The sequence below is a fragment of the Podarcis raffonei genome, chromosome 6 (genome assembly GCF_027172205.1).
Source record: "Podarcis raffonei isolate rPodRaf1 chromosome 6, rPodRaf1.pri, whole genome shotgun sequence".
NCBI lineage: Eukaryota > Metazoa > Chordata > Lepidosauria > Squamata > Lacertidae > Podarcis > Podarcis raffonei.
The window spans coordinates 61,447,960-61,470,249 of record NC_070607.1 but is presented as its reverse complement, the minus strand read 5'-3'; the positions used below and the strand labels follow the sequence as shown (position 1 = coordinate 61,470,249).

The 22,290-nt window shown below is 41.6% G+C and overlaps 1 protein-coding gene across 5 annotated transcripts in view; it reads left to right on the top strand.

The window, feature by feature from the left end:
- The window catches only part of PLXNA2 (plexin A2), a 397,866-nt gene that overhangs the window by 162,939 nt on the left and 212,637 nt on the right, over positions 1–22,290 (top strand). Inside the window, exon 5 of one of the 5 annotated variants that reach the window (XM_053393449.1) lies at positions 4,408–5,931. The exons of the other annotated variants lie outside the window; for them this stretch is intronic. Coding sequence (XP_053249424.1) covers positions 4,408–4,611 — 204 coding nt within the window. The 3' untranslated portion in view covers positions 4,612–5,931. Of the gene's footprint in view, positions 1–4,407; positions 5,932–22,290 lie in introns of those variants that run through there. 5 annotated transcript variants of the gene reach the window in all.

Genomic DNA, 22,290 nt, shown 5'->3' with positions numbered 1-22,290 from the left:
CTGTTGTCTTCACAGGTTTTTCTCTTTCTTATGATCAGGCACAATTTATCTGTGTTGTCCTCCATGAAGTGTCACTTATAATTTTCTCTACTTCACAATGATCCCTCTGCAGTGAATTCACAATGTACATATCTCGGTTGCCCCAGGCTGTTTTGTCAGTACTTCTCATTTATCACATTTACCCTACAGCCATTGAGAATAGATGTGGGTGGTGATCCACACAACACTTCAGCTGGTGGAGCATGCACTTAAGACAGCACAATTCCACTTGGATGGTATTTAATGTGAGCATGCAATTTTATGAAATGGATGGTTTGCTCTGAACTTTCTTGATGTTCAAAACTCATTTCACTTGAGAGGAAAGAGGAGAGTGACAAACTCCCTCCCTCTAAACCAAATTTTAAACAGTGAGCTGGTAGCTGAGTCACTGCTTCCCAGGTTGTGTCAGCTGTTCGATTCCCTGATATTTACTGTCTTCATGGTCCTTGCTCTGAACCTGTTTATGAGTGTGATAAACTGTGCTTCTGAAAAAAGGAACCAGATTGTACCCAGCAACACCAAAATAATTATGATGGAAATTTATTGCCTTTGCAGTCCACTAGAGTCTGTTGCTTAAGGGAGCCAACACCATGTAAATAATCCAGAACCTCGACTGTAACAGATCAACTGCATTCCACTCCTGTCGGGGATGAGAAAATGCAAGAGGTCCCAGCCATGAAGCCCTGCTCTTGGGTTCACTGATTCAGTTAAGCATTTTAGTGGCTATCATTCATGGCTCTGTAATGGTGAATAATTCGTCTAGTGCTGTGTGTATGGCAGTAGATGAGGGTATCATCTCAAGGAGTCTGGTTTGTACTACATTTTTATTTGTAGAATTTAACTCTTTGGAAATGGATTTTCAGAAGGCAGTACAAGGGACTTGATTTTCCAGTTTTTTTATTTTCTACATTAGCGCATATTGAACAAAAAAAAAGACTCATAGGGTTGTATTCAATGTAGTTCTACTCAAAGTAGAAGAAGACGGTATATAAGCTGGAGGAGGGGAGGGGCCCCACTGTTGCTGCAACCTGTGGTCAGCTGCCAAGAGGTTAGAAAATGTGTGTGTGTGTGTGTGTGTGTGTGTGTGTGTGTGTGTGTACGGAGCACCATGTGAGCTGCTTCTCTTGTCATTAAAAAGTTAGCTATCAACTTCTTTAGCAGGGCAGCAGTCTGTGGCAGGAACACAGAACTGCATTAGATTTGCATGGGTTAATGTGTACAGATGCAAATTTGGAACAGTGTACAGAGTACAGTGTACCCCAGGCAGCTTCGTGAATCATCATCTTCTTACAACTCATATTACAGATGGTTGTGCTCTAAGCCCTTTACCAACATCTTTCTTGCTTCTCCCCCCTTCTTGTTTGTTTAACATCCAGCTGTAGGAAGAGTTCAATGAATCACAAAAGCTAGCTCAGCACTTCATGACCTTCAGTTGCTCCTAATAAATGTATTATGATACTGCATCTTAGATTTTTTTCCTCCTTCTTCTAATGGATCAACATGACTTCTTCTATTCTATTTTTTGTCAAAGCAGCAAATGGAGGTGGGCCCAGCTGTGAGGTGCAAGAGTTGTGCTTCCTCAACTATAATGTCCCATTGTAAATTTAAACTGGCTGATCATTTTTGCAAGGATGCCTTATCTCTAGCTTGGCAGGAAGAATTCAAAGAAACTGAACCACACACAAAGTTTCCCAATAGAGATGGAGCAGAGATGTCTTCAACTCATCTGTTATGGGGTGAGAGGGCCTAAATATTCATCAGAGCTGCTAATTCTCTTAATTGTGAATTGGGGGGAGTTACTAAATAATGAAAAATACCTAAAGTGCAATTCCATTAAGAACTGTGTTTTACTCAGTGGTGAAGTGTTTTACATGTCTCCTTTGTTGTTAACCTGTTCGTGATTGTTTCTATACCACTGTTCCCAGTTAAGAGAAGAGACTCTTCTCACAGAGATCTTAAGGAAGTGAAACATTTTTTGTGCAGAGTGCTTTTTAATGACTAGCAGGAAAAAAACATAGGTTATTTCATTGGGGACTAAAATAGAGGAAAGTTAAAAAAAAGACCACCAAATTCAATCTGCAAAAGCAGCTGGAATCAAATATGAAATTTTGAAGAGACTTTGAAACTTCACTTGAGTCTGCAAAAAGAGAAGCAAAGAAAGCTGAATAAAGTTCTTCTGCCTTCACAAGTTTTGACAGAGAGATATCCTGTACTTCACTGGCTTTGAAGTTCTGTTGATGCAGTGATGTATGGGAGAAAAGTGTGGTCCATGTCTTTTTTTCCTATGATTTCTATTCTGCCATTTGCAATCAAAGACCCTCCTTCTGTTTTTGGCCTATTCGCCATATTAAGTTATTTATTAGCAGATTACATTCCTTGACTTTCTTTGGTGGTATGCATGTGTGTATCCGCAAAACTAGTAGAGAACACTAGGAATCAGTTATTTTCTTAGGAGTAACTTTTCCTAAGAAACAAGAAGCTTTTCTCTTAGGTATTAAAGGTTCAGAGATCCTGAAGGACCAGATTAAACTATTTATGTATGGGACCACGGCTGCACAGATTCTGTTAGCCCAGAAATGGAAGGATGCTACAACTCTGACCAAGAAAGAGTGGCAGATAAAATTGATGAACTATGCTGAAATGGCAAAACTTACAGGAAGAGTTAGAAACCAGGAAGAGGTGGACTTTAATAACGAATGGGGAAAGTTTACAATCTATTTGAAAAACTATTGTAAACAATTACATACATTGGTAGAATTGACAGAAAACTTGTAGCAAAAATTTGAACTATGGAATGATAAAGGATTTATGAGAATAAAGTTATGAAAAAGATGCAGAGGGGAAAATAATTATATTAAGATCCACAATGGGGGGGAGTGAAGTCAAAGGGGATTTTATGTTTATGTTTTTATTTCGCTTGTATATGTAAAATAGAAAATTCAAAAAAAGGAATCAGCTGGTAAAATTGATGGTTTGACCTTTATTCTCTAGGAAACTGCCCTTAAGCAGTTATCATAGGTTGCTGATGTCACCATATATCTTTTTATCTCTATTATTTTCCTTTTGTACAGCATTTGAAACTGAATCTGTAATGTTTTCAGCTTTGGTCTATTGAACGTAATATCTGTCTGTCAATAATTTGTCACATCTGTTTAACAGATATCCTATTTATAGGCTAATTGTCCTGAATAAGAGAAATTGCTCTTGTTGCTTTTAACTCACAAGCTTAACACAACTGCTTTGTACTATTGTGATCTGATCTTATGGGCCACTTTGCATGCTATGAGACAGAAATGCTCTTTTCCTCACTGAGCATTGCAATATGTGGAGGAGAGAGGAGTGTCTGAAAATACCTGGGAGATTCAGTTGGCCCAAGTTCCTGAGCTCTCGGTGTATTTTCAAACAAATGTGTGTTTCCTTGCAGATCTTTCTCACTTGGTGCCATTGTCTTTGCTTGACGTGAGCTGTGAGCAAGCCTCTCCAACTGTTAAGAGATAATACTAAATCAATCATATGAAGAGAAACAATTTTAGCTTGAAATGTGTCAGGATAAGCCATGTGCTCTATCTGTCAACCAAGCACCGTTCCCAAAATTTTGTCAAGCACTGGAATTACAATGATTGGCGCCTAGGATAAGACAATGTAGTTGCAGCAAGGTGCAGTGAGGCAAATAGGACAGGGTTGATTCTGAGAGGCTGGGGTCACAGGCTAAACTTCCACTGCACCCTTTTATTTTCTCCCACATGAGTGCATCTCATTGCATTCTACAGGGACAAGGAGTACAGCATGACTCTCGTCACATTATGGTAATTGTGTGAGGGGCAATGCCTGAAGAGTGCTACGGAACAGTATTTTCTGCACATGTGGTCACTATACATATTCCTAGGAATCCTGCACGGGTTTGGAGGTCTACATGAAAAAATGGAGTACCATTTTATACCTGTGCTATTTTGAAAGTTGTTTCACAGCATCCATACTTAAAATAATGCACTATAAATTGTCTCTGACAGAGAAGCAAAGCCGTTTGTGCTTCTGCATATGTGGAATAGCAGCAGGTGATTCTGCAACTCAGGATGAAGATCGCTGACACAGGGTGATATGCTGTGTCAGAGAAGCTAGAAATTGCAGCTACTGTTGCAGGCAAAACTGAGGCCCACTGGCACATCTGCACTGAGAGAATTTGTGAGGAGCCATTTTTAGCTCACTTCCCAGCATGAGCTGCCTTGCGTTTCTCAAAAACATCCAAATTCAATTAGCATGTTTTTATGTGTGTGCTTTCTAAAGAAAATACAGCACTGAATCCTGGGTCCTTGCTGCTATTTCTGCTAGTGATTTATTTTTATTTTTATTTTTTGCTTGCTTCTGCAGAAATTAATGAGCCCTGAGGATACACAATCGGGCATGTTGCACCTGGAGTCACGCTCAGTGATTACACAACAGTTTGAGGGGTTAAAGAGAAAACAACAGCAGAACACTTGTAAATGTCCAGGGATTGCCACCAGCCCACATAGTGGAGGCAGATTCATCCTGCTGTGGTCCCCAACCTCCATACTGGGAAGCAAATCCCACTGATATTAAGTGGACTTCCTTCTGAGTATACTAGTGCTGTACCAAAATCTGCCTCTGGTTTTGTGGAGGTTTTTGTCCACTGTGAAAGAGGCTTAAACTTTTCTGCCTCATTCTTAGGACACTTGAGGATTTCTCTGGCGACTGTGGGAAACCATGTATTAATGCTAGTTCTGCTGTGGTTTAATGCCTTACCACCACCACCTTTATAGAGTTTTTGTGATGGATCACTGATCTGTCATTTGAACAACTACTTTCTATGCACACAATTCCTCTTCTGTATACCTTACCCTTAACCCTCCTTTCCATATAAAGCCTATTTACATCACTTCAACCTTTGAGCATGGCTTGTTCACACTGCACGATAGCTCTTTTCCATTGCTTGAGTAGCTCAAAGAGGCTGTGCTGTAAACTTGGGACCTTGCTGTTCCCAAATCCTGCCTAATGCTTTATTTAGGAAACATAGGTTGTTCTCATTCCTTGGCTTCACCTGTGGAAATAATTCTTGAAAGAGAGAGAGAGAGAGAGAGAATAAGTGAACAATAGAGCACCTGAAATGATTTCTCATGGCTTATGTGACATTTTTACACTGGCTTGATGTAGTTCAGAGACCCTTATGCAGAATATTATGAACAGAGCTGCACTCACGCCTGTCACTCGGCGGGAGGTGGGAGAAGATTAATGCCATGCCCTAAAGATTCTCCTCACGTTGCAGGGAGAAGGGCAAGACAGTCAAAGCAGAGGGAAGGCTGGGCCCCTGCCTGTATAAATGATAGGCCTTCTTACACCAAGCCTAGGGGAGGCAGGTGAACTCTGTATGGAAGAGGTGGGAACATTGACTCTTGAAGGTTATTTGAATTAAAAGGGTGGAGGGGCGTTCTTCTTTTAACTGCAGCCAGAGAAGAGCCACAGAAAGGTTACATACATAGTTCAGTTCAAGGAAACCTTATTGCCATGAAAAAACTTTACATAAATTGCCAAGGTTTGTGAAAGCGATAGATCCCCTCAGGCCAATCCCAGGAAGTTTTCATTGGACCAGGTAATTAGCATTTGCTATGGGGGAGTCATTCCAAGAAGTTGTGAAAGGGAAGACATGAGGGAATAGATGGGTTTTCTGCTCATTACCCAATACCAAAGTTTGGTGTGCAATTTATTCCAGTACAGCTGGAGGGTATCTCTTTACCCTCCTGAGTGAAGCTAGGCATACTAATCAACATCTACATAGGACTGCCACTTCGTCCATGGCGGAGCTGCCTCCTCACCAAGCCTGCTGTTGTGTCTGAATTTGCACATGTGAATTCATTTAAATTTAGGCAAATTTAAAATCGGTGATTGCCGAACACTGCAAGATGACAGAGCCAAAATAATGAGGCTATTTTAAGGTTGACCTGATCAGAGTTAAGAAAATTGGGTGGGGTGGGGGGGTTACTCAAGCTAGCATGGAGAAAATATATTGCCCTTGTAATGCATAATAGTACTAAGGAGAATTGTAAGCATTGTATCCGTTTAAAGTTTCATAATTGCAGGCAATTATGAGATGTGTCATTAATTGTTTTAATTGCTATAAGGGCTGAAGATTAAGAGTGCAAGGTGATATTTCCCACTATCAACAGAGCAGTGCTTTTTCACAAACTTTCATTAATTTCAGTTAGAGATATAAATTTCTGGAAATTTTGAAGCTATTGTGAATTCCCCCCCATACCCTTTTTTTAAAGGACATGTTGAGAAAATTTTAATATATGCAGTACATTATTTCTTATTAAACCTGGACTTATTTCACTCCATTTACAACATAAAGGGGGCTCATTTGCAACTTAATAAGAATATGAAATTTGGCTATATGGTTGGAACAGGGAACAGGATATGGCTGTGGGCAATTAGAGAAATCGTCTGGAAGTTTGCTTAGAAATAATAACCTCTTCGTATAGTGGCTCTTACTTCCCAACAAACACAAATACGATGGCAGCCTTGAAAGTATAAATGTTCTTGGCTGCAGTCCTAGGGGCCTTTTTCAGCCTGAGGACCATAACTCCTTATGGGCTACACGCTGGTTGCAAAAGGTGGGTGAAGTAGTGGATGCAATTCACACCTATGTATAGTGGGCTACATTCCAGTAGTTACACGCATCAGAGGTTTCTACAGGCCTACAACAATCTCTCTATCCAGGCAAGCAAGATGCTTTATCACAGTGCAAGGAGACATTCTAGCTGGTTGAGGAGAACATGGAACAGGACCAATAAGAGATTTGGGCTGGGGGAAGACAGAAGAGGCTTAGAGGGCTACATGTGGCCCCTAGCTTGAGGTTCCCCACCCCTCTTATATGCACTTACCTGGGGGTCCCATTGAACCCAAAGCAGACATGCATTGGATTGTACCTTTGTACCAAGATGCCTATGTCATAGCCACTGGAAGTGAGAAGTGTGAAGATTAACCCCAAGGGAGCGGCCAGGTCAATAAGACATCAGATTCAGGATACTTGCTTCTAGAATCTCCAAAATCACCAAAAGAGGGCAAGCAGCAACTTACAGAAAATGAAGGCCCTGTATGCTCATCTCATGAAGATGGCAGCCTCTTGTATCTTGATTCTAGTGTGGCATAAATGTACAGTATAGATAGGAGCTATAATTTTCTGTAGCTTCTTCATTTTGTGTTGGGGCAGAACAAACTTAAGTGGGGCTGAGGGGTTGCAGATCCACTGCTGCATCTCAAGCCTGGCTGGCTTGCTCCAGGCAGAGTGGAAGACAGGGAGGTGGTTGTTTTGTATTCAGTTTAGATTGGAGGGGTGTGTGGAGGATCAGGGTCCCTGGAGGATTTCTGAGGATTTGGTTCTTGTGGATCCAAAACTACTGGCATATTGCCCTGCATCAGCCCTTGCAGTGCTTTCTGCCCACTTGGGCATAGACCATGGCGTAGCAGATCACCATCACAAACTCCTCTCTTTCTGCAGAGGCTAATGGAGATGTACCTACAGACCATGCATAACTAAATATATTGCTGGCCCAGTTAGCTTTTAGTGCTGGGATACTTGTAGAAATAAATTTGTATTTTTATTTTGTATTACTGTTGTACCGTGGATGTTTTTCATCATTAAAGCTGTGTTGTATGTACTTTGCTCAGGAAGTCAGCCAATAAATATTTTGAATAATAAAAGCATGTGACGTACGACTGTATTATAAAACCTTGTATTAAAACAGATTCCAGTGAGTCCTCCCACCATGTCCCCCCACCAAATACCAATATTTTTCATCAGAAAAGATGGAATCAAGACACACTTGTGTGTGTAGTAAAGACGGTAAATGGGTTTTAAAAGCAATCCAAATCCCCAGAAATCCTCCAAAAACAATCTAAACTTTTCTTGCTAGTTTTTCTATTCTGGGAACGCTTGCGAATATGTTTGTGTAGCATTCATCATTTTGTCTATCAGTAAATTTCAATTGTTATCAAGGGATCTGTTTCAGTGATGTGTGCAGGAATGTGGGAATTGACATTTACTAATAAAAATAAAATCCTGCCAACTCTATACAGAAAAGCTCCATAGGAATGCGAGTTCCAAGAGCCTGTAATTAGAACTTGCACCTGGTGCCCTGTCACAAAGTCTCACAGCAACTTACATTGATGTTGACTTCATAGAAAGAAAAGTTCTGGGAAAGACAAAGAAGTTTTTGGACTCTGTTACATTAATGCTGGGAGGGTTGGTTTCTTCTTGAATGATGTGAACATCTACAATTCTGGCTATGTTTGTCAGCAAGACCATTCCAATAATTGGCAGGGCTGCAAAGAGATTAAAAGTGTGTTCCCAAAATTTGGAAATATTTAAAGATACAGGGGAAACACTATACATTTGCATAGGAGTGCTTCAATCTCAATCTGAAAATATAGCAAATAAGTATTTTTTTTTCTTTACTAGGACTGTCACTCACTTCAGTAATAAATCTTGGTTCATTTCAAATGAGTTTTAGTCAATTAAATTGGATTATCTGATTGAATCTGTTTATGAATAAAAAGAATTATAAAGATAAATTAAAAGTGTGATAAAATAACCTTTCCGGCTCGTCATATCATCTGCAGAGTTCAAGATATTATTTTACCCTTACATGGTTTCCAGTCTTGCTGCTAGTATTCAGAGATACACTCCCTCTGCTTATGGAAGTTCCATTTAGCTGTTGTTGCTAAAAGCCATTTATACTTCCTCCGGTTTAATCCAGCAGATCCAAGTAGGCTGAACTAATGTCAAGAAGGTGGCTTGGTGGCTCTGTCCCATCAGACCTGCCACTACTGTAAATGTTGGTTGATTATTGTATCTTATTTACTGCATGGTCCAAAATCATCCTGATACTAAACTGCAAACTAAACTTCAACAACTGAATTTCAGTGCCTCTCTGGGCCCAGATTTTCTCCCACAACACACACACAATCCTTTTTCTTTTCCTTCAAGGCAAATAATGCTGTTCCTTGGAGCTTATTTCTTGCAACACTTTTATTAAACACAACACAAAATGCTTAATCAATTAATCGGTTCAGTTAATTGACTAATGTTGCTGCTCCACTCTTCAGGAGTTTCTGAAAATACAGTATGTGTTGTGCATTTTCAAGATTTAGTGCTAGTCTGAGGATGAATGTACAGTACTCAGGGCAAGTTGTCGTCAGTATCTCCCAGAACACTAGTTGTTAAATTTTATTTTCTTGAACACTACTGCTCCAGTTTGCTTATTCTTGGCAGACCACATTTCTTCCTTTATGGCCTCCATGTGAGAAGCCACTTGAAAGACCTGGATTAAAATCCAACTTCCCCTGCCCTTCAGTGGAAGTCTGCTGGACCCCTGGGCTAAAGGGAGAGGAGAATCATTGCTATCTTGCAAGCGGATGCTATTAGATTTATACAAGATCCATTGAGCTGCAATTGCCGTGTGTGCATCTTGTAGATGTGCCCATGAGTGCTCATATGACCAGAAGTGGAGCCTATTGCTTTCTGCTGTCTGTGTGGAGTTAGAGCCCTACTGTGTGACTTGGCCTTGACTTTGCATGATGTACCATACCACCTGCCTCCAATTTCTAAACTGCTCTAACTCATCTTTTTCTGAAATTTGGACAGCTTGTACCTCTTACCTAGGAAATGTTTCAGACCATATTTCCTAAGACAAATGTTCTTAATTTTATTATTGGCCCACTGCTACACTACTGTTCCACACCACTCTATCAGAATTTCTTGTAAAGAAAGCTATTGTCATATGTGTATCTATTTTTGTCTCCTCTCAAAGCACTCTCAAAGCTGGTTGTGAAGTAATTGCCTAGCAAATGTTTTAGTGTCGGGAGCCACAGAGGCACAGGAGCCTCTGGAAGTAAATTGCAGTGAAACTCTGTGCCCTATAACCCTAAAATGTGTAAGTCCCATGAAAACAGCTTTGTGTTTGAGCTGGATTTTCTGGCTGGTGAGTCCGGCATGGGGGTGGGGTGGGGAGGTTGGACAAGGAGTAAATGCTAGATGCCCAGATGATTTACAAGCATTTAGGATTGGGTTGAGGGCTAAGAAAAGTAAAGAAGGGCCATCAATTGATCAGGAAGGCTATAAATGTTCCTTGTGTCCTGAAAAGAAGTGAGATGAACCAGCAGAAATGCATAAGGATGGAAAGAGCTGGGAAATAAAATGAGGAGGGTAAAACGCAAACCATTTTAAATTTGAAGTTAAATTGCTTTTCCAGATGGTTTTCTATACATGAACCTGAATATAGTTGCTGCACTGAAACCAGGGAGCTCTGTTGTTGTTACGTTAATCAAATATATTTTGCTCAATGTTTACACCCATTCCGGTGAGATATCTCTTCCGATAATGATTATGCTGGATGGGTGGAATACATAAGGTTGAGATTGATTGCAGTTGGAACAGGCTTTTAAAAAGTAACGGTTTGGCTTATGTATTGAGAGCTGAAGCTATAGGCTCTCTCATCTTAATGGAATTCAAGGCATACTTTTTAAAAATGAAATACCTAGATATACCTTTTCCAATCTTGCCAAGTTCTGTGTTAAGGCAAGATGTTAAGGCACTTACTGGTCATGTACACACAGTTCAGAATTTAAATAAATCTGCACTTTGTGTAGGCGTGCAAAAGAAAAAAAAGAATTGTAATTGGGTCAGAAACCTGCATTTACAAATGTTTCCCCTTGAGTAGAAATTAAAATGAACATTTTCAGATTCTGAGCATACCCGCCTGGAGCATTTAAATAGAGTTTTGAATAGAATTAATGGATCCCTTAAAAGTAGCAGTCCATCTTACCTTCCTAACCCTGCCCATCCACCCCCACCCCAGTAAACAGCAGCAGCACCAGTGTTTGGAGGCTAGTGCCATGGCACCACTCCACTACTGTTCACACAAATGTACAAGAGGCCAAAGCAGACATCCAGGAAGATATCATGGAGTCTTCTGACTTATACCAGCTGGACTACAACTCCCATAATTCCTGACCACTGGCTATTCTGGCTGCAGTTGATGAGAGCTGGTGTCCAACAACATCTGGAGGGCCACAGGTTCCCCATAACACTAGTTTAGAAGAAATTAAACTACAGGAAATTAATCTTATGACAGGGGTGGCTTGAGAACTGCATTATCCTGATAAAAAGCTTTGGGGCAGTAGTGGACCTGGTTTCCCAGTGTGATGAGGATGCCATGCAGTCACTCCTGCTCTTTAGAAGGGACCCAGTCCTCTAAGAAGGTCTTTCCAGCTTCACAGAAGACACTGGGTTCATTTAAAAAAGAAAAAAAGCTGTACACAGTGTGCATAGTAGGCCAAAGTGCGAACAAGATGGATCCCCCTAGGAAGCGCAGAGGACAGATCTTACTGTGTGAGCGGATCCACTCAAGAGCAGTCAGTCCTAACTCCTGTCAAGTCCTACTTTCATGTCACCTCATGATCAAGTGTATCGAAGAGGACTAAAAAATCGAATAGGCTTAGCAGGATATAATTTCCACTGTCAGTTTCAAGATACAGATCAGTGACTACAAGGATGCTGCTGCTGCCTTATAGGGATGAAAACTGGGCTGGTATGGCTTCTTGTTGAGGAAGTCCTTGGTTAGAGAGGGATTGGCAAAGAAGGATGCTCCTGTTGGCTCATTACTGCCCTTTCCCCTCTCATTATGGCATTCGACTTTTAGATTAAACTTCCAGCTTCTCTTTTTCCTGTAATCACTTACACGTAATAGAGAAATCTGGCTAAAATTAGTCTGAGGTCATTTAAGAGAAGCTACCTGACAAGCAAGACGTTTTAATTACTTTTAATTGATCTAAAAAAAGAGCATAACCAGGTGGGATAACATACTGCTTCACTTTTCTCTGCTAGCAGATAATTTGTCCGATTTTAAGAGCGCTAGCACTTGTCCTTGCCTAAGTCAATCTTAGGACATTTCTGAATTGTCACTCAATTTGCACACGCATGCACACAATCACAATATCCCATGGACATTATTGTCTATTCAACAGGGGCCATTCGGCAAAGTATTACTGTAAGCTCTGCGTCTGTCTTTCAAACTGCATGGCTGTGTGTTTGTCTGCGTTTAATATTATCACATAATTTGCAAACTACACGTGATTGAGGGGATGAGAGGTTAAAGCTGGTTTTCTCCTTTTGAATGAGGAAAATCCAACATGAATTTATTCTAGCAGAAATTACTGTTAATGTCTTTGCTCTGAGTGCACTGGCTTTTCAGAAAGTGCAATGTTTTATGCAGCATTTCAGTCTCTCTTTTTAATGTTGTTTAGAATTACTCACTTTTAATTCCCTGCTTAATCCTTTCCCACCTGCCTATCTGAGCCCCAAGGTTCCCAGCATGAACTTGCCTTGATGTTCATTTCCTTTTCCATTTTTAACACATTCCTGTTGTTTAATTGTCCGATCAGCAGTCACCACACTGAAATATTTCTAGCTTTCTCATAAGGGAAGCATAGTTTCTACCAATGCCAATGCAGAAGTAATGGCGAAATGGCTTTGGCTTTTCACAATGGATAATACTTAAAATCCATGTTTTTCCCCTACAACCACCTGAGTCACATCCACACCATACATTTAAAGCACTTCGCTTTCCCCAAAGAATCGTTGGAACAGTAGTTTGATATGAGTGCTGGGAATTGTAGCTCTCTGGTGGGTAAACTGCAGTTCCCTTGATTCTTTGGCAAAAACCATGTGCTTTAAATGTATAGGATGGATGCATGTCTGGGATTTGGTATACAGTCATACCTCATGTTACTTCTGCTTCATGTTACGTTCTTTCAGGTTACGTCCCGCGGCAACCCGGAAGTACCGGAAAGCATTACTTCTGGGTTTCGCCGCTTGCGCATGCGCAGAAGTGGCAAATTGCAACCCGCGCGTGCACAGGCGCACCGCTGCAGGTTGCATTCTTTTCATGTTGCAAACGGGCCTCCGGAACGGATCCCATTCACAACCAAAGGTACCACTGTACTGTGACTGCTTTGATTTACCTTCTTCTCCCCTTTTCTCTGGCAAAATGAGAACAAGGCACTTTAATGCAACCTCATACATTTAACTTTCAGCTGCTGTTGTCATTCTTCTAAGAACCAAGTCAAACCCTAACAGCAGCAGTTCCACATGTTTAAACACAAAACTACTCTGAAAAGACAGTTGGGTGCCCACTTTTATTTGTTTATAATTTGAAGTATTTTTACCCTGCTGCTTGGCTGCAAAGGGCTCTCAGAGCAGCTTACAAGATAAACAAGAAGACAGTTTCATGCCCTCAGGTAGACAAAATACACAAAACAAAAGGAAAAGCCATTTGAAAGGGAGGTGCAAACTCAGGACCACAGATCCCCTTACAAAGTTTACTTAACAACTAGCTGGAAAGGAAATGTTCAAGGAGAGGAGCCAAAGATGTCTGGTCTCTCAGCAGATCCAATGGAGAAGCGCTGCTTCCCCTCTTCCCCTCTGCTATAGGCTGCTGAAATGGCGAATGTCAGGTGACTGTTGATGTGGGAAGCAGATGGTGCTGACCAGCAACCAAGAAGATGGCAACACTGCTCCCCTCTCTCCCTGTGCTGTAACCTGTTAGAACTGGCCGCTGCCTGGTAACAGCTGATGGAGGAAAAAGCTTGATGGAGCTGGCAAAGTGGGTGCGTGAATAATTTGTAACTCTTTACACTTCTGTGGCTTACATCCCCTCTCCCTAGATGCATTTCTTTCAGCCAGGACCATGCCTATTGTCTGTTCTGGTTCAGGGAAAGAGAAACTGGGATGAGAGGTTGTGGAGTGCTAATAGCAGCAAGTAGAATGAGGGTTCTTTATTTCTCTTCACTTGGACACATTTTTTGCTTTCAAAATCAACCCACCCACTTCCCTATTTCCTAGAGGATGGGGCAGTTCTTTGTTTAAATCAGGGGTCAGCAACCTTTTTCAGCCATGGGCCACCGTCCCTCAGACCATGTGGTGGGCTGGACTATATTTTTTTGGGGGGGAGAAGGAATTCCTATGCCCCACAAATAACCCAGAGATGCATTTTAAATAAAAGCACACATTCTACTCATGTAAAAACAACAGGCAGGCCCCACAAATAACCCAGAGATGCATTTTAAATAAAAGGATACATTCTACTCATGTAAAAACACACTGATTCCTGGACCATCCACGGGCCAGATTTAGAAGGCGATTGGGCCGCATCCAGCCCCCGGGCCTTAGGTTGCCTACCCCTGGTTTAAATGAAAGGGAAAGTTTCCATCTCAAGTTGTGGGACCTGGAAACAGTAGTAAGCAGGAAGTCCCTTTCGTTGAAGACTTCATAAATACTGAATTTGCAACACCCTATTGATTTCTGCATATGAATATAATTTCTTAGGAGCAGAAGTGGGAAGCAAACTGAAAATATTAGCATACAGGACTTACATTTTTTAAGGAAGGGTCTTTTTTTCCTTAACAGCTTTCTTCTATTTGAATTTAATTTATTTACCTATTTAATGTGTTTATATTCCATCTTTCCTGCAAGATAAGTGTAGGGCTCAGCTCCTTTTCCTGTGATCCTCACAACAACTCTGTGAGGTAGGTTAGGCTGAGAGCCAGTGACAAGCTTAAAGTCACCCAGTAAGCTTCATGGCTGAGTGGGGATGTGAACCCTAATCTCCCAGGCCCTAGTCCAATACTCGGACCATGACACCACTTAAATGGTGCTGTGCTTGTGATGTATGGGAGGGGGGCAGGAAATAACAGTAGTATTGCTCCGTTTATTCTCATTTTTGAAATTGAACATTTTAAAACTTTAGTTACACATTCCATGGTAACCTGAATAAACAGCAGCCTTGTTAAGTGGTAAGGGTGTGGCTTGACCAAAATGACCTGGTGGGCCAAATGTGGAGGCCTAGAGGACATAGTTCCCCACGGGATATATGAAAACACACAGTGACTAGCAGCTGCTAGTTTAGAAAGTGATAAACAGATCCATTTTTACTGTCACTCTCCCTCCCTTTTCATAAGAATAAGAATAACAAGGTAGGAAACTATATTTTCAAGTCAGGTAATTACTTAAAGGACAAAGCTGAAATGTCCCATTGCCCAATTCAAAAAGTGCTCAACTATGAAATTTAAAAGCAAACCTCAGACTCCTTGTTCTCTCTATCAGGACTTCCTTTCCTATTCCTTTTCAGTACTGTACTGTTAGAGGCTTTTCAGTAAATGAGTTTGGCGGCTAGTCAGCCGGTGAGGAAGGGGAATTGTTCACGCTGGGCGCTAACAGAAAAGAAACATAACTCACAATATGGAGAAGGGAGCTTTGAAATTGCACAAATTATTCCATTTTATATTTTAATTAGTTTGAATTAGCAATGGGAATAGATGCATAAAATGATCCAGTGAAGGGTGAAATGGGAAAAGGGATACGGTATAGTGTATCACTTTATTATTATGAAGTTTGCAGGGAGTGAATGTAAGAGGCACACAGACCCTCTCCTGGTTGCTGAGACTCATCAAGCTGATCCATGAAGACTCAGCAGGGATGCATGGAAAGTTGTCATATGCAGAACCACCTGCAAGTTCATGGAAACCAAAGGATCACCTCTGGCCTGGACGTTCTTTCCTTCACTACTGAGAGGAGGGCATTTCCTTTACATACTGCTAATACATGTTGCTATTACTGGCTTTCCCCCAAAATGCCATTCTAGATGCTGTGAAAGTCCCAAATGCCATGTAAAACACTAGCATTCGGTGTAGAAATAGTGAGATGAGATCAAGCAGATGGAGAAAAAAATATATATTTTTTTAAAAAGCAGTCACTTTGCTCTCTGTATATCTGTTAATGATTTCAATTCCAAAGGACAAAGGACATGTAAAGATTTAGTGGCTACTAGAAAAGACACTTCAGATTGCATCCTTGAGAAGATTTTGAAATACTTTCAGAATTCATGTTTTAGGTAAAAACGTCTTCTTGAAGTAGATTGAGGTCGGTCATCACATCTTATCTGAGATTAATTTTACATCATTACTGTAATTGTCATATGTATGCATACATTTTTGAAAGACAGTGTGGTCTTACTATCTCTATCTTTCAAAGGGAGAGAAGAGTACGGTAGTACCTTGGGTTACAGACGCTTCAGGTTACAGATGCTTCAGGTTACAGACTCTGCTAACCCTGAAGTAGTACCTCGGGTTAAGAACTTTACTTCAGGATGAGAACAGAAATCGTGCGGCGGCAGCGGGAGGCCCCATTAGCTAAAGTGGTACCTCAGGTTAAGAACAGTTTCAGGTGAAGAATGGACCTCTGAAACGAATTAAGTTCTTAACCCAAGGTACCACTGTAAATGACTGTTTGTGCATAATGATGAGCCATACTTTTTGGTTTATTGTAACTGATGCTGGCTGATCACTCTCACTTTGCTCCTCATATGGCATAATAAACAAACTTACTCCTCATATGGCATAATAAACAAACCTGTAAACCTTGGCTTCCCATTACAACCAAACCAGGGATCATGGTTTGATGCTGGCTAAAAAGATAACTGGCCAACCTTCAAATGCAATCTAACCCCCTGGACAACCACAGTCGGGCTTAATAGAGTGGCATATCCACTGACACATTCACAGCCCCACTGCTACCAGGCCAGTACGGCAAAGAGTCCTAGATTGAACTCTATGCCACCATCTGATGGCAACAAGGTTGGCTCAGCATCCTGCTGCCCCTTACCCACCCCAAAACAGCCTGTTTCAGTAGTTTCTTTTGACTCCTTTCAGCAGGGATACTGCTGACAATTGCACTCACTGCTTAGGCAAATGCATTGGGGGCACTGCTTTCCAGTGGGGCTCTGCTGCTGGTGAAGGCCAGGGGATTAGATTGTTCTGTCTGCTGTAGTCTATTTTTTAGGAAGCCACATACCACAATCCCTGTTCATAACAGAAAGTCAAGTTGTTTATCCCACAGAAGAGCAAACTGGGGCCTACAGTGTATTGGGCAGCATGCAGCAGCACACTTCTCACCCCTAAAACCACGATCAGTCAAAAACTTTGGCTTATCATTACATTTGAATGCAGCCACTGAGTGACTTGACCAAAACTATTTGGGGAGTTGGTGGCAGAGAAAAGATTTATGTCTGCAGCTCAGTCTTATTTCTTTTACACCAAGCCAGCTATTGTTTTGGGAAGTCTTCTGAATTGAGGCTACAAAACTTCTGCAGCTAAAACCTGGGTGAGCAGTCAAGATCTATGTTCCCTCCAAAGTGGGGGGGGAGAGAGAGAGTTTGCTTATATAAAGAGTCACTCTGGACCGTACCCCACTGAGCTCCCGACATTCTTCAGGAGGCACTTGATAACTTTGGCATCTCCTGGCGACGTTGCTGAGGAAAAGCAGCTCCATTAATAATCTTCTATTTATTTTAGCAATCCAGGAATGTGCCAGGCAGACTAAACATTCTGGCTTCCCCTCTACCTCAAAGCTCATAGGAGTAAGGAAGTGAGGAGGGCAGGATGCCAGCATCAACAGTGCCCACTGCTAAGCCTGCAACTTTAAATCTACCAAGTTGCTAGTGTCCCTGCTGAGAGTGGAATGTAGTGTTCATCAGAAGGTGTCTGATAGGACAAGAATAGTAGCACCGTGAGAATCTTGCTGGGCCTTAGGCACACAATTTTAGATTTCAGATTCAGTTGGGAAGGGAGGAAGGAGGGAGGGAGGGAGGATGAAGTAGTAGTACACAATTTGCCACTAATAGGCTTTGAAAGTCATTTTCCCCTTTTATAGTAAGAATAGCAGCCAACTATTTCACAAATATATAATGATACCATCAGCCGTCACCAGTCTGGTGCCCTGCATATGTTGTTGGACTACAACTCCCATCAGTCCTAGCCAGCATTCCATTCTGGGTAGGGCTGGTGGGAGTTGTAGTCCAACAACATTTAGAGGGCCCCCACGTTGACAAAGTGAAGTGATACCTCGCTGTGAACACATAACTAATCTATGGCGTGCTTTAGAATTTTGACTTATAAGTTATGTGTTGGAAGGACTGTCAGAGGATGTGCCCAGATGTTGAGAGAGTAGTAGTCATTGTCTAAAACGAACAATGTCATTCTAGCATACTGCATTTTCTACAGACAACAGGAGCTCTGCTCAGAGAGTTGGGCATAATGTTTCTGTGTTTAGCATGACAAATGATGGATTATGATACCTTTGCAGCATGCTACGATTGCTTTCTGATTGGAACCATGGCTGGCTGTTGTTGTTTTTAAATGCACGCACAATTTATATATGAAGAAGTCCAACACAGAAGTAATTTTGAGAACCATTTGCTGTCATTGTGTAAATCCCAGACTGAATGTTGTAGATGGAAAGGGTTTCTGGAAATCCTCTTTCAGTCCCCAGGGGCAAACCTCTGAGAAAATTCTCACTGAGCAGATGATTTAAGCCTTTTTGGATAAAATTCAAATTCCTAATCTTCCTTCTCCCAATTTAAGAGATTTATTAGCTCAGACAAACACAGCATCAGTTGGAGTGTTCTATGCTAATACTGTTGCTTTGAAAGGAAAATGCTCTTCTGGTGGTGAGTGAGGCAGTAGTGAATATGTAATCATTGCAAGACAGTTTAGAAATTGTATAAATTCCCTCTATCTGTGATACATTTAGGATTAGCAACCTGTCTATGGATATCTGTAGCATTGCCTGGAGATTTCAATGACAATTTAATACATTGTAGAACATTCTGATTTCTTCCAGCCTGATATGAGACTGGCAAAAGACACACAAATCACTGGAAAAAAACAATTAAGCACATTTCTGTGGCTATTTAGTCAAAAGTAAGCCCTGTTTTATTAATTGGGACTTACTTCTCAGTAGGTGTGTTTAGGATTGCAGCCAGAGACTGCAATCCCATACATGTCTACTCAGTAAGTCTCATTGAGTTCCATAGGGCTTTACCAACAGGTAATACACGGTAATTTATTTCTTTCGAAACCATTGCCTTTGTCCACATTGCCATAAGAACTGCAATAAGATGTGTTAGCAATAAGATTGGCCCCACCAGCAGTTTAGCTGCAGCATTTTGCACCAGCTGAAGCCTCCAGATGAGGACTCAGAGAAGCCACACATAGAGTACATTAGAAGAATGTTGGGATGTAGGCTGATGGAACATAGTTGTTAATGTCTAAGAGTACAGTCCTATCTACTGAAAAGCAAGTTCTGTTGAGTTCAGTGGAGTTTACTTCCAGGAAAATGGGGTTCGGATGAAGCCAAAGTCCCTTTTTATGAGCTATATACCTGTGTTGGCCTGGTAGGACATGGGAGAGTGTAAATAAAGTGGGGAATAGTAAGAAACTGAGGTTAAATTATTAAGCAGAATTCCTAACAAGAGGATTGGAAATGGGGGGGGTAATCCCATTTTTCAGGTATAATGAGGTTAGACTTTCAAATGAAATATTGTCTGGTGAAACCTTCATTGCTCTCTTCTTCCACCCATCCCTCTCCCTACCTCAACCTTCTGCTGTGCTGTCTGAATTGCTCAGAAAGCACTCCCTCTCTCCATCACTTCAATGTCATGTCTTTATCAAAGCTCCTCCTCAAGATATAGAGATAGTCTTGCACAGCTCATATTTTGCAAAGATGTATGCAATGATCTATATTCTTGGCAACACATTCATTCTCAGGATAAATCTGGCAGTGCTGTCCTCACTTAGTAGTAACCCCCACACAGCATGAACCATTTCGTACCAGCAAATTTGATTCTGCTGTGCTCATGAAAGGTTATGCAATTGGGCAAGGCTACCATCTAAAATCCAATCTTCCTGCCGTGATTGCTCGTCTCTCCTTGTTGGACAAAATTGGGCTATTTTTGTACATCCAGAAGACAGCAGGAAAGAGATTATGCATCAGATTATGGTTATCTTCCAACTCTGAGGATTGCCAGCCCAAAAGGGAATTTGTCAGGGCACTCAATTGCGGAGGAGTCACTACCAGCATTTCAGAGTAAGCTGGGAGCTGGAGCATAAAGGCTGCTTTACATGGTCTTCAGCAGAAAGAAAATATTATTTCTTATGTATGTTACTGACACCAAGGCAATGGTGTGTGTCACAAAAGTGGGGGTGGAAGATTGGCAGGCATAAGAGGAAGTCAAAATACATTATTTCATGTTAAGTCACACAGACTTTGAAATTGGGCTGGTTTATGTACATTCTGAGAGGTGATAATAAGGCCCTACTGATAACATCGCCATCAAAGGTATGGGTGAATATATTTTGGACAGAGTTCGCCAATCCAATCTTTTTAGCTGTTTATATTTTTCTTGCTCTGTGGTCTTCTGTTTCTTTATTCAGTATAAATGTTTCCTTTTAATGAAAATCAAGCCAAGTACAAGCGTGTGGTTTCTCAGCTCTTTCAGTATAAATACATATGATCTGATACAGTTCTGGAAACTATGCTGATGCTATAATTTAAAAGGAATAAAGGGGATTATTTTTAGGATTTGGAAAAGGTCAGGCTGTAATTTCAGAACCTACCCAAATACAAAGCGATGAATGAAAAATGTGTGATGATGATAGTGCTGATAACACTATCATTGATACACTATTGAGAGGGCACTTTTCTCATACTGGATAAGCTTCCTTGGACAGGCTGGGCACTTCTCAAAATGCCTTCATTATTGGAATGGGATTGGTGTTCATTACGTGGGGGAGCTCCATATTTTGTATGCCAAAGGTCCCAGATACATCTCCAAGTTGGGTGAGAAGGACTTTTGTATTAAACTCCTGAAAGCCACTGCTAGTCAATGCAAGCAGTACTGAGCTAGATGGACCAGAGATCTAACTCAGTGTAAGGCGGTTTCTTACATTCCTAGGTGTGGGACTTTTTTGGAAACCTGCCCTATGAGATATTCTCATCCCTGAAGTCTGCAAGGCAAGCTGAAACAGGTTTGTTCATTCCGGCATTTGCAGGAGGTTAATGTTTAGACCGGGCATCAAAATGTTGTCTTGTTTTATAGGCACTTATTTTATTGATCTGGGACGTGGGTGGCGCTGTGGGTTAAACCACAGAGCCTAGGGCTTGCCGATCAGAAGGTCAGTGGTTTGAATCCCCGCAATGGGGTGAGCTCCCGTTGTTCTGTCCCTGCTCCTGCCAACCTAGCAGTTCGAAAGCATGCCAAAGTGCAAGTAGATAAATAGGTACCGCTCCTGCGGGAAGGTAAATGGCGTTTCCGTGCGCTGCTCTGGTTTGACAGAAGTGGCTTAGTCATGCTGGCCACATGACCCGGAAGCTGTACACTGGCTCCCTTGGCCAATAAAGCGAGATGAGGGCCGCAACCCCAGAGTCGGTCACGACTGGACCTAATGGTCAGGGGTCTCTTTACCTTTACCTATTTTATTGATCAGTTTTATCTGCTCTAACTATTCATGCTATTGATAATGTATTTAAATTGTTCCTTGTACCCTGCCCTGAGATCACTTGCAGTGAATGGTGGCTTAGAGCTATTTTAAATAAATAAATTTACTGTGGTTGTTTTAGGAAGCAACCATAGAATCGCTGTTGCTGCCTTTGGATTATACTAGCATTTAGTAATTGGACAGAGTTGAAGTTGGGAGTGGGTGAGTTTCAAATGGATTTCTGTGGTCCATTCCTAGGTCCATTTTAGATAGGATACACAAAACTAGGCACATACTACATGAATGCCCACTTGGAAATAAAGGAGTCCAAGCTCCCTTAAAAATGCTTTGTTTTGCCCTGCTAGCCCCTAGAGGTTTGTGGAGGGAGGCAAGGAAGACTCTTGGCAGCTGTATGACAGGGGAGGGTGCCAGGAGCAGGGCAGCAATAACTTGCATGGTTTCAGTGAAGTTAACTCTTTATTCAAATAAACAATGCAGTCCAGAACCAGGCCTAGTCAGCACAGTAACTCTTCCCAGTAGAACTTGCCCCTATGAGGCAGTTGTGATGTCTGAAGGTCGCTATCTTCCTAACAGCTCCCTAAGGATTCTCCTCCCCCAGTTCTTTCGCAAGCAATCTGAGGCTCTGTTGTCTTGCCAGTCTTTACTTCTCCCTCATCATACCTCTTTGGGTTCTGGAAGACCAGCAGGGAGTGGAGCTGGTCACAACAGGAGCAGGAGACAGCTTGGCTTCCTTAACAGCCTAACTCATCTCTGCCTCTTGGCCCCCAGCTTCCCTAACCTCCTCTTCTGCCTCTGGTTCTGGACTGCTCTCTGCCACAGCCTCCTTTTGCTCACATAATCCTATTA